Genomic DNA, 13,429 nt, shown 5'->3' on the forward strand with positions numbered 1-13,429 from the left:
GGTATATATGTGCTCTTGCAAAAGAGACAAGCGTTCCTCTTTCTACTTGTTCAATTTCTTTTGCTTTTGAATTAATCCATTGTGATATCAGCTGGAACCAAACCAAACTCCTTATGTTTCTAGTGCTAAAAATTTCTATTGTGATTCAATCATATTTTATTGCTATGTTCTCATATTCTGTTGGAAATCTTAAGGAGTATGAGTTTTTTTAATCAAGATAAGCTCCTAGGCCGCTAAAAAAGATAGGAACGTGCACAAACCTCGATAAACCAAGTGGGGGCAAGGTCCGTGCATATGTAGGCACTAAAATGACCCGCACACAACTACTACTCATACACCCAAAAAAGTGCCCTCACTCATGATTCGAACTTTTATTATTTGTAAAGAATTCTAATGGAAATCCGACTACCAATAGACCACTTGGTCATTGGTCTCAAGGAGTATTAGTTGCTAGGTAGTCAAAACCAAGTTGAATAGGTAAGTCCAACTCTGTTGACCAGACTAAGGGATTAGGTCGGGCTAGTTCAATCCACAAACTGGCTGAGTAAAAAAATGGTCTTGAATCAGATCAAGTGAACTGGATGAACCGAGCTAGTTTAGACGGTTTCAACAATCAACTAAAAAGTTAAAAAAAAAAAGAAAGAAAGAAACCCTAAGGCCCCGTTTGGTACCAGTGAAAATAACAACTTTCCCTGTGAAGTAAAGGGGGTGAATCATTTTCTCTTGTTTGGTCGTTTCTTTTTTTGTTTTTTGTTTTCCTAAAACCCTTACACATCGTTGGATGATATCAATCATAACAATATTATTAAAACAAACAAAATTTTATAATGGATAAAAGTTTAGGAACGCATGGTGGTTTAAAGCCATATATTTTTTTTGGTGTACTAAAAAGTTATAAAAACCACATTTAAAAAATTCTAAAAAAACTTTATGAAGAAAAAGTTAATTATCATTTGGATTAAATTAGTAATATCATTAGAATTTTTTAAAAAAACCCACTTTTAATAATTAGAATAACTAAGAAATATAACTTTACATAGGAAATGCATTCATACAAAATTGGGGAATAAAGTTTGCAAGCAATTCAATTACAATTTTTATTGCATGCACCACATATTGTAATTTCACTTTGTAGGGAAAGTAATTGCATGGAAAGATTGTAATTGCATGCAAAATCTTTCCCTAAAAACTACCAAACGGGCCGTAATATCAAAATAAGGGATTCTTTTCCTCCGTGATCCAACACCCAAGTTAACTACATCCTCAGATCATCTCCCTTCCGTCAACCATTGCGGCACCGGCACACCGCCCATCCTCTCAAGCATCAACCACCTCGGCACCACCCATCCATTCCCTCCTGTCGAGCATCTCTCTAACTCTCTCCGTTAAGCACATCCCCTCCCCATCAACTCAACCTCCTTCCCTGTGTCGTACACCAACAGGAAACCACTACCCATCCTCTCCCTCCTAATCAAGCATCTCTATCTATAAGAGGTTCCTGCTCTAAAGAGTAAAGACTTATTCCTTGGCGTTGAAATTTGTTTCCTCCTAGATTTGATCTAGCATATTTCATGACACATCTTAATTTGAGTGTGGGTTAAACTTGTTTTAATTTATATATTAGATCTGTTCAAATGAGTCATATATATATATATATTCATATATGCCATAGGTTGAAGAAAAATCAAAGCTCATTTTTTATAGAAATTTTAGAAAACGTTGTTTATATATATCCTTGTTCATTTACTAACAATATAGTAACAATCTCAACTCTAGTGTCATAATATATATAGAGAAAATGCTATTCCAACTTTGGATGAAAGCCACAATCAAGGTTAATGATAAGCTTTTCAGTTAATTACATAAAATTTTGTTATAACATGATGCAATTTTTTAACATTATTAACCTTCTCTATTTTTGGATTGTTTGGCCACTAGATGATGTAGATATGAATGAAGAAGAAGTGGATTTTGAATTATTTGGTAATGCAAGCTATGATTATATATGCATTTGATCAACAAGGAAACTTTGGGCAAAGAGAGACAATGCGGGTTCACCACAACATCAACCATGATTTGTGGATTTTGCTTAAGAAGGAACTTTAATTCTAGAGAAATTTTCCTATCTAGTATGTTGTGTGGATTTTATTTCAATGTGAAAAAAACTTTTTGTGTATGAAACTATGCATTTTGAACTTTCTTAGTGGGTTTATTGCATAGTATTATTTAAATATATCTTTTGTTGAGAATTACCTATTTAGTGTGTTTTATAACTTTGATTTCAATGTTTAAAAAACTTTGCGAGTTCATTTTATTTAGTATTTCATATGAATTTAATTTAATGGATTTGATTTCAATGTTTGATTTAAATATGGAATCAAGACTTGGTTTGTTTAATATATTGTGTATTTGATTTAAAAATTAATTTAATATTTAATATTTAATATATTTTATTTAATATTTTTATTTATTAAATCTGGTTCAATATGGTTAGACCGCAGTTGGACCTCTTGACCCTTGAACCTTAGCCTTCTCTTGTTCAAGGTATGCTTCTGACTATCTAGATTAGTTGAATGTCAAGTCTTATTCTATCAATAATTTAGGCTTGACACTGTCACCATCATTATTAAGGAAAAATTCTTTTAAAAATCTATTGGAAAATTTATCGCAATGGAATAGCAACTAGCATTACTACATTACTATTCATTTGTTAGAATATTCTGATATTAAATTCATGTTGTTATTCAATCATATTTTATTGCATCTTTCCCAAATTTCGTGGGAATCTTAAAGAATATTAGCTATACATACAAAATCTTATTCTATCGGTAATATAAATAATTTTTCTCATTTTGCTTTGGGATTTATTATTCATGCATCATAAAAAGTGAAACTCGATATTAACTTACCAACTTTTATAGTTTATGGGAGTCCAATTCCATATTACAATAGCAAATATTCAGGTTTTTGTATGTAGGATTATTTTTAAACAACAAAACAACGCTTGATATATTTGCACATATATTTTTCAACAAAATGGGGTTGTTGAGTGCAAACATAATCAAATCTTTTAGTCAGTATGAGCTTTTTTATATATATATTTTTGGGCAAAATGTGTCTCCACTATCATCCATATAATAAAAAAAAATTACTCATACGTATATTTTGTCACCAAACCCTTTTAGGCGGCTTTAGGGCAAAGCCCTTTCTTATTCTCACCTTAGGACTTGCTTGGATGAAGGTATAACAAGATTTCATAAAGTAAAGTATGGTAATGAAAATTAAAATGAAGTTTTAAACCCTTCCTTGTTTGGGACATGGAAAGGTAAATGGAGGTTTTGAAACTTTGTTGTATTTGGTTTGAAGGTAATTTGAGATAAGGTTATATAGTAATATTTCTAACCCTTAGGATGAAAGACAAAAGTTGTAACTTTATTTAGAATTACATGAAACTTATACATGATTCTCTTCATTGTTTACATAAAATCTCTCCATTAATTATTACTATATTAATTAATATTGATATTAATTAATATAATAATATTATTAATAATATTAATTAATACAATAATATAATTAATATTATATAATAATATTATATTATAAATTAATCAAATATCTTGGAATTTTTATAAATGAGTATGGGTATTTTAGTCAATAAAAAAGTATTGACACTCAAAACCTCCCAACCCTCCAATTTGGAGTGTTAAGAAATGAGAGAAAAATAGAGGCTTTAAAACCTCCATCAACGGCTCTCAACCTTTACACCACCACTCCCCCTAAAACCCTACTCAAACGTAGGTTTTTAAAAACCATTTCATTACCTTACCTCCAAATAAATGTCTCACATGTTCTACAAATGTCCATGCATAAGTTTGTACCATGTGCCACGTGATGTGTTTTTCTTGATTACTTTGTTGGCTAGAAAGCTTCCAAATATATTTTATAATGTTAAAACTCATCAAGTCATCACTAGTTGTGATGTTATTTTCCATAAAAATATCTTTCCCTATGAATTCATTACACCTTTCCCATCTAAAATTCATTATGTCATACATATGCTTCTCATAAGTTTGTTCCATGTGCCACGTGATGTATTTTTCTTGATTACTTGTTGGCTAGAAAGCTTACAAATATATTTTTATGATGTTAAAACTCATCAAGTCGTCACTACTTAGGAGACGACTCCATCCATTCACCAACATTTTTGTAACCCATTCCTGCTATTACCGTTGCCTTAATACTAGCAACCCCTTTGGGTTGTTCTTAACAAACACATGGTCCTCCTAGCGCTGCAAATGAACCAAACCCCTCGTGAGCTACTCAAAGTTCAGTTCGAAAAAAACTCATTTATTAAGCAAACGAACCGAACTCGAGCTTGACTTTTGAGCTCGAGTAGATAATTGAGCCGAACTCGAGCTTCACACTGTTCAACTTGTTAAGACTCTTAAAAAGCTTGGTATTATACCATATGATACTATAGTAATTTAAATACTTTTTTAAAAACCTACTGTAGATATGTTATAGTGATTAAAAATATTGCAGTATATGTATTTTATCTGTATTTCTGTAGTAAATAACTATACAATCTACATTGTAGCTACCCAGAGCCAAGCTTGAGCTTAATATATCCTTGGCAAGCCGAGCTCGAGCTTAACAAAGGAAGTTCAAAATAGGCTCAGCTCAAGCTGAAGCTCGGTTCAAACATGATCGAACCAAGCTTGAATATAATATAGCTTGGCTTAGCTCGATTTCAGCTCTAGTTCCTCCTTCCTATTGATGTCTCCAGAATCATTGTCATCATTAGACATGTTTCCATATAAAGGTACACCATATCCTCTTTGCAATTTTTTCTATTATGATTGTTAATTTTTATGGGCCCCACCCTAAGTCAACCTGGTTAGCTTTGTCCCTATGTCCTTTTGCCTTCTTTCAAACTTCATTTCATTCTTTCAAACTTGCTTTTCTTTCCCTTTTCTCTTTAACAGCTTGTGAGCTCTCATCCTTGCGTTCATCTTTCACCATGCTTGCCCTCTCCAATGGTTGACCGGTTGCCATGCCAAGGGCCATGCTGATCCATGCCATCATCTGGGGTTTGGAGCTTTAAAAGGATGGCTAAGCTTTCTTCTAAGCAAGTAAGTCTTTCATGAGTGTTCTTGCTTCCTTCATATCTAAGTTGTTAGATTGTGGCATGGTGATTAGCTTGAAGGTTTTCCTTCAATATGTTGGTTCTTTTCCTTTCTTGTTGTTGTGGAATGTTTGTATTATTCCTTAGCATGGTCTGATTGTCAAGTGGTGCAACCACTTAGCCTTTTGATGATGCACATGAGGTGTTTGATGAAATGCCCCATTGACTTTTGGTTGCTAGCCATGCCTTGAACCTTATTGTGATCGATGCAAACTCCTTTATGTTGATTTGCTTTGGCTACATAAGTTTGTTTCTGTGTATAGGTGCAAATTTTTGTCTTGGTCACAAGCCTTGTAAATGCTATAATCTTCCTCATTATAGTTTGCCAAATCTAGATGTTCTTAATCTCTTTAGAATTTAAACCTTTGATAATTATACCTATGCATTCATGTATTTCTCCCTTTCAATGACAATATGATTTGCCTTGCAATTATTAGTTACCTTGTCTTAAGATCTCTCGAGATTCATGCTTATTGTTAATGTTTTTCATAATGCATATGGGTTGGGTTTAAATTTAGTTTTTCTGCTTGGATGTCTCAACAAAACGTTATCTTGATGCTTAGTTGTAAAATAGTGTGGGAGTTATATTTGAAGAATTACATGAGTTGATCTTTCTAGTATTGGTTCCTCTTTGATTTTCATAGCTATTACTAGTATCTTTGAAACTCTATTATCATTTGAAATAATTAGATGTCTAGTGCTAGATAGGATAGAAGTGAATCTTTGTGTTTGGCATGGTTTGTGGTCCATGTTTTGGGTTTTGTTAAAAATAGTGGTTTGAGCAACTAGAATTGGGTTATGCCTTTTTCTAGCGTATTTCAAGAAGGATTGATCCTATCTTGAGTGTGAGTTAGAGTTTGGAGATCTCCAAGTAAGTAATCCACATATAAACTATTGAATATTTTTATTGTTAAAATTCAGTTATTTATTTATTTATCCGCTCTTTTTATCTTGAAACAATTGGCTTAATTTCTTTATAAATGCGGGATCATGCAATTTCTTTATGCAATTTCTTTATTTATGTGTTAAATTATAGTATCTTTGCTCAAACAATAATCATGGAAGAGTTTGATAATAAAAATTCTGTTATATCATTCTAGTTTGGTTTGATAACTTAGCAACATTTTCGTTGGCAACTATTGAATTCTGGCGAAATTTATTTTGTTACAAACATATTTATTCTCCAAATAAGCTATGACTAACTTGGTTAATAGGGTCAACATTGACTAGCCAACATGAATTTTGTGAATTAAGACAATAGTTTTGTAGTGGACCGTTTGTGAAATAATTACGTCTTCTGGCTCGAACCACCAGGGTAAAATAAATGGATTATCATTTCTAACTTAAGCCACCGAGGTAAAATAAATGGACTCTAATACTATGACCCAGGTACCACCAAGATAAGACAAATGGCCATAATAATTTTGGGAGACGTATAATATTGAAAAACTATTACATTTGGAATCTATATCCTTTGTTAAATTCGTTTGGTCTGGAAACATATATTTGATAATTATTGAACTATGCTATTCGATTTATATGGAATTTGTATGCTTTTTAAAAATAAAAAAAAATTATTCTAAAACTGTGTTTCTATGAAGCATTATGTATTTGAAACCTGTCTTTCAGTAACTATTATTGCTATCTGATATTTGGTTGCCTTCTTTATATACATATATACAAGTTCTACTATACTTGATATAAGAGTTTGAATTTTGATTTCAGTATGATTCCGAATATTTTAGTGGATTGCATACTCCGCTTTCAAGCTCATATAATTGTTGTTGATTTCTTTCAGATTAGGAGGAAGTTCTAGCAGTAGCTTAGCAAGCTATGAAGTATGAAGTTCCCTAGTGTAGTTGACTTGTTAATTATGTCTTGTTGTAGGCCTTGAATATTGCATATTGAACTTAATTGTTTTTTTGTTATTCATAATTCGTGGCTCTATCAGATCCCATTTTTGCTCTGAGGTAGGTTTTTAGGCCTTGCATGCCAACGGGGTTTCTGCCCGTGAGATTGCGGCTGTTTGTCCTCTGCTAGACCGGGTTTGAAGCATAACATATTTACTCACCATAACATCGCTCCATTATTGCTATCGTTACTAATGATGTTGAGCCTACATGTTATAATGAAGATAAATAATTCTCAACTTCATTTTTAGGAGGCAATGCAATCTGAGTAGAATGTTTTAGAAGCCAACAACATTGGATCTTTCACAACTTTTTCCTCCTAGTAAGCAAGCTATTGTTTGCCGTTGGATAGCAAGCGCAATTCATATGGCTCTCTTCAACAATATATGGCCTTAGTTTCTAAAAATTACCCATAACTTGAATTCCCCAATTTTTTTTTTTTTATTTTTTATTTTTTATTTTTTGGAGAACAACAAATGTAAGGCAGTTTCATTATCTTAATAAAAGCTGAATATAGAGCTATTATTGTTACATTTTGTGAGTTATCTTGGTTACGATCACTATTGAAAGATTTGTGAATATTACATCCAAAGCCAGCATTGTTTTATTGAGACAATAAAGTGACTATATATTGCAACTAACCTAATATTTCATGAAAGAACTAGACACGTAGAGATGGATTGTCATTTTCTTTATAACAAGATTAAAGGTGGTTCTGTTACAACTGAATATGTTCCTTCAAATCAACAATTTGCTAATGTATTTACTAAACCATTGGGGAAATAAGCCTTTCTTACGAGGAAAGAAATTAGTTGCCGCAAGTTCTTGGTATTCCAATTTTATCCCAAGATTCGTACAGTAAACAATGTAATTGTCAATATCAGATTAGTTGAATTGAAGGAGTAGAGTAGCTTAATTATAGATATGCCTTTTTGTATATATCTATCTATATATATTTTTTCTTGTTTTAATAAAAAATAAAAGTGAGCTTTTTTTATCAATTTTTTTCTTTTCAGTGGGTTCTACTTCATCACGAGTGGACTTCATGTACTATATTAACTTATATATTTCTTTTGATTTCAATAAAATAATGATTTATCTTTTTTCCATAAAAAATAAATAAATAAAAATCTTTTTGATAGCTGAAATAAGCCAGGCTAATCATGTTTAGTGCCACAGAAATTTAAGAATTAAACACTCACAGTCCCTCCCTCAAGAACATTAATTAAGTCCTCAATTCCCATCACTGATATTAAAAAAAAAAAAAGGTATGCAAAAAAAGTTTCTTATTAATAATCAGATAAACACCCTGATAAGTTTTAGACAAATGATAGTCTCCATGTATGTAACTCCACACATGACACATCTCAAAATAGAACAAAACCAACATTAACATTTTAGAACTGATACAAATTAGAGGACATAAACAAGTAGTAGTAATTATTCTAAATTACTTCTTCAGTTCTATATAAGTAGGAGAGTGGCTCAACCCTTTTTTAATTTTAAAGTGGATACTGATAACTGACAAGAAAACACTCTTCATTACACTCTTCAAGATCTTCCCATTGAGTGGCACACAACGAGATCCAACACATGCTCTATCATCTCTCAGTTGAGCTCCAGCCATAGACCTTTGAGTCAACTGATCAAACTCTTCATCAAGTTCCATGTATAAATATAGACTGATAGAGAGTTTCTCTGAGTTTTCTTTGATGTTTCTCATGATCTTTTCAAGTTGAAATTGAGCAAATGTAGTTTTAGAATGTTCTATGAAGATGTTTATGTTGGTATGGAATAATATTAAGTGCTAAGGTGGCAAAAAGAAGGATGGTGACTATGGAAATTGCATGACAAGACAAGTGTGGGCGGAGTTCTGAGTTCTAAGTATAATAATAAAAATAATATTTAGTGGAGTAATGATTTTTTTCAGCATGTGAATGTGAAGTTTTGAGTTTGTAATGTGTTTTTAGTGGACTAATCTAGAATATAATATTCTGCTTTAAGTCTAAGCTAAGTGCACTTTCCTTGTTATATCGTTTCTTAATTTAGTGGAAAGAAAGAGTGAAAGTTTTTTGTCAAATGTTTGTAATGCCTTTTTAATTTTGTTTTCATTTGTGCATTTTTACATTTAATTATTATAGTGGATGCTGTTTGAGTTCTGTGTGGTTGTTGAATTGAGTGTGCGTGTTTTTTTATCACCTTAATTAATTATTTATTGAGTTAGAAAAAGATTAAATAAAAGAATTTTATCTAAGGTCCTATTTAGTTCAATACTTCAATGCTCAGCAGGAAGAGACACGTAAGGACTCAGAAATATTATGGTATCAAGATTAATATTTTTCAATGTGGTTATTCAAATGTCGGAATATATTCCCTTTTTCTTTTCTCGTTTTAATATAGTTTCTTTAAAACAACAAGATAGCATGTTTTTTTAATGAAAAATATTTATTGTCATGGGTTTTCATACTTCATTTATACCACAATGCCTTTTGTCATTTCATCTGATATCCACTTCAAATCAAACCTCAAAACATAGTGGATGGAAAAAACAGATAAAATGAACAATCATGCATGCTCCATATTTAATTATTTGTTTAGTCTATTTCCACTGATAGAAAATATACTAAAAGAGAAAAATAAAAATAAAAAAGGGGCAAAAACAAAGACCCTGTATTAATTGTTTACTTTCCTATATATATATATATATATTTATAGGGAGACAATCACAAAATTCCAAGACAAAGGGTAGAAGAAGAAAATTGAAAACAGAGAGAACAGAGCAGCAAAGACAAAAGATGGCAGTTTTTAGAGAGAAAAGAAGGATAAATTAGTACAGATATAACATAACATAGAGATGGATATATAAAGAAAGACAGAACTCCATTCAGTTACGGATAAGAAGGGGACCAATGTTCCTATTGTTCTTATTGTTGTGATTAGTGTTGTAACTATAGTTGTTGCTATAGTTGTTGCTGCTGCTACTGCTGCAGATGGTGCTGTTGTAGTTCTTGCCGTTGCTGCTGCCACCGATGTGGTTCTTGCTGTTGCTGCTGCCGCCGTTGTGGTTCTTGCTGTTGCCGTTGTTGTTCTTGCTGTTGACGTTGTGGTTCTTGATGTTGGTGGTGGTGCCGTTGTGGTTGTGGTTCTTGATGTTGGTGGTGGTGCCGTTGTGGTTGTGATAGTTGTTGTTGATGAGAGAATTATGGTTATGGTTGTGGTTGTGATTGTTGTTGTTGATGACAGTGTCATTGATTTCTTGGAGAAGGCCGATAGAACTGCGGAGGACGGCACGCAGGACTCGCCAAAGGACCCGTCCGCGCTTGGGGATGTAACGCGGCTGCGTGGCTTGCCGGACAAGAGGCATCTTTTGATGAAACTTGTTGGCTTGACCGACAACAGCCATCGTTTGCCCAACCATCCTCGCTGCTAAGCGCTAATTAAGCCTTTTGTCTTGGGCCCCTGCTTTCAGGCTCAATTGTTTGCTTGTTTATATAGGCTATATATATATATATATATATATTTATATTAAAAAAAGTAACAATTAGTTTGAGTTTGAATGGGGTTCACAAAAAGTATGGCTGTTTTTTGGGGTGGAAGCTTCCCTTTCTTTCCTTCTTTTTTATTTGTTTCCCAACATTTTTTTTTTTATTTTTTTTTTTTTGACAAATTGGCGACAAGTATTTTTTTATTTTTTTGCATTGTGTCTGAGAGGTTTCGAACTCAAGACCTCCTAAATACAAACAAGGTAGAAAACCACTAGGCTATGCCTTGGTTCCTCAACATTTTCATTTGAGTCTTGGAACAATTTTATATATATATAATTAATTATATGTGTATATGCTATTTTCTCTTTCTCACTTTTTCAATAAAATGTTTTCATAATAGATATTCATTTTATTTTTTAATGAGAAAAAAAAATTCCGTCACTTGATTATTATCAATCCAATTTAAGATATGTTTGCTTGAGAGAAAGTGAGTGAATGATTGAACTGAAATTCATTTTAATGATGTTTTTCCTTTTAAATAAACTTTATACTAGAAAAGTTTACATATAATGGGTTGATTTTCATATCTAAATTTTATTTTGAACAGTTTTATCAAGTTCACAAATTCTACCATAAAATAACTAATTTATTTTTTATGAAGTTATAAATATAATAAAATTGTCATTCTCACTAGATAATAGGCAATACTCATCCACTTTTAAAAACAAGTTCTTGAGAAAAAGAACTTCTAAAGTTTATAATGGCAAATCATTTTATCATGTAAATACTTCTTTCATCAAAAATGCCATTCCATGTGGGTATCAAGTGGACATGATTTTTTTATATTTTTTTAATAAATAAAAATAAAATATATCTTGTTTATATAGCATTAAATTCGGATGCCATATTAGTTAAATTGGATATGCCACTCATTGGATTAGTTGCGAAAAGATGTTAGTCGCGCACAATAACTAATGGGGACTTGAAATAAACAAATAATTATAATTAATTAATGTAATATTACCTCAAGTTTAGAGACAAACAATAACTTAAAACACTTTTTTGTGAAGTGAAATTTTATAATCTGATCTTATAGTTTTATAGTTTTAATATGGTGAAACATTATTTATTAACCATATTTATTTATTTTATGACAGTAAAAAAACCAATAAATATATGTACATTGTTGTAAATAATAAGAATGATATATATATATACAAGGACTTGTTGAGTAATTATTGGTGACATTAAAAATAAATCAACTTTATTTTTTTTTAATATCATCTCAATTAACCAAAACAATGACACTTCAAATTAAGGAAAAAAAAAACAATGTATGAGTGCCTTTAGATTTTTACACTACTTAATTAAATATATTTAGACCTAACTAATAAGCATATATAAAAAGAAAAAGCATAGATTATAACTAGTAGATTATAACTAGCGAAAAAGCATACACACATGCACATGCATATGCTCTTCTTATGCACCAAGTAATCTTTTTGGAAGACTTGGAGTCATTGCTTAACCTCTCAAATGTCAAACCATTTTACTCTTCATACCCGTTAAACACGAGGGGGATAATAGATTCCCTCCATTCCCTCTTCTCCTTTTTCCCTCTTTAGATATAAACCACTCAACTATATATAAAAATATGTATATATTGTGAGTATTAACATGAAACATTCCTTTTGAGACCACACTCATTGAACATCAAACTAGATGACTTAAATGTATGCATTTATGCTTGATCAAATACGTTCACCATTGTAGTCCTTGCCAATTAAATTAAGTAAATTAAATGATTCATATTCTTTATTGGATCGAGTAGCCAATAAAGGTAGAACATCATCCTTTTTCTTAATGAATTATTCACTTTTGAAATAATATTCACTTTTTTTTCAAAAAAAAAACATCAAGTTGGAAGACTTGGTCACTCTCTCATTGAATGAAGGCTGAATTTTTTTTTTTCAAACAAGTCATTCGCCTACCAGAAAGCATCATTCTATTTGAGATGTGATGTGAAAGTATATAATACAATGAACCAGCTAAGAATTTTAAGAAATACAAGATTTGTTTCTTATTTTTGTATTAATCTTCTATTATTTTGACAGTTCGAATTTTTTTTGGGCATAGAATCCAACAAGGGAATATAAATCTTTAACAGAAGCATAAATAATAATCTCACAAAATTTTTGACAATTTTATAACGAAAAAACTCGGCACTTATTAACCAACAGCCTAGTATGGACTAAAAATCTAATTATAAAATCAGCTTGAAAACTTTTTTTTTTAATAGTCAGCTTGAAATCTAAGCAAGTTGTAGTTTCCTTGCTATATCCTTTTGGACGGACATAGAGAGTTAGTTCCTTTTTAAACTTCAAAATGGTCTTTGTTTCAATGGATTGAGGCCTAAATTGACCAAATTTAATGTGTTAATATTTGCAATTTTAAAAATAAATATTTATGTTTAAATTGATGTTAAATAAATCAAACTGGAAGAGAGTGTAGCACATAAATGATTTATGGTAAAATATTTGCTATTTCTTGGTTTCAATAAAAATTCCATTTTTCTACTCTTAAACTAATAATAGTTTTTTTTGGGGCCGTTTGATTGGCGTAATATTTTTATTCCCAGAACATGGACCAATATATTAACTTATTTGTGTTGGATGTGGGTCCTGGAGGATCATCACCTCTTGGGCATTATAGTCCTAGTCTCATCCTCATCTTTGTATCCACCCATCCTAAAGCATTATGCAATAAAGAAGTCCCTCATTTAAATACATCTCGTCTCTTGTCTCTTACCTTCATCTCTCATGCTCTCTTCTCTGTAAACTCTTTCC

General features: G+C 31.4%; 1 protein-coding gene and 1 long non-coding RNA gene across 2 annotated transcripts; one reads left to right on the plus strand and one right to left on the minus strand.

Moving 5' to 3' along the window:
• The first annotated feature begins 4,890 nt into the window (after positions 1-4,890).
• Positions 4,891-7,116, plus strand: LOC120281638. The gene is made up of 2 exons (XR_005542749.1): positions 4,891-5,135; positions 6,987-7,116. It is a non-coding gene; the product is annotated as an uncharacterized LOC120281638 (long non-coding RNA).
• Positions 7,117-9,844: 2,728 nt separating this feature from the next.
• Positions 9,845-10,614, minus strand: LOC120281637 (putative uncharacterized protein DDB_G0289263). The gene is made up of 2 exons (XM_039288327.1): positions 10,235-10,614; positions 9,845-10,198 (listed from the first exon to the last, which is right to left on the minus strand). Exons 1-2 carry the CDS (start codon positions 10,514-10,516, stop codon positions 9,983-9,985), a joined length of 498 nt encoding a protein of 165 aa, XP_039144261.1. The 5' UTR covers positions 10,517-10,614; the 3' UTR covers positions 9,845-9,982.
• Between the last annotated feature and the right edge of the window lie 2,815 nt (positions 10,615-13,429).

This window comes from Dioscorea cayenensis, chromosome 18 (assembly GCF_009730915.1).
Source record: "Dioscorea cayenensis subsp. rotundata cultivar TDr96_F1 chromosome 18, TDr96_F1_v2_PseudoChromosome.rev07_lg8_w22 25.fasta, whole genome shotgun sequence".
In the NCBI taxonomy this organism is placed as follows: domain Eukaryota; kingdom Viridiplantae; phylum Streptophyta; class Magnoliopsida; order Dioscoreales; family Dioscoreaceae; genus Dioscorea; species Dioscorea cayenensis.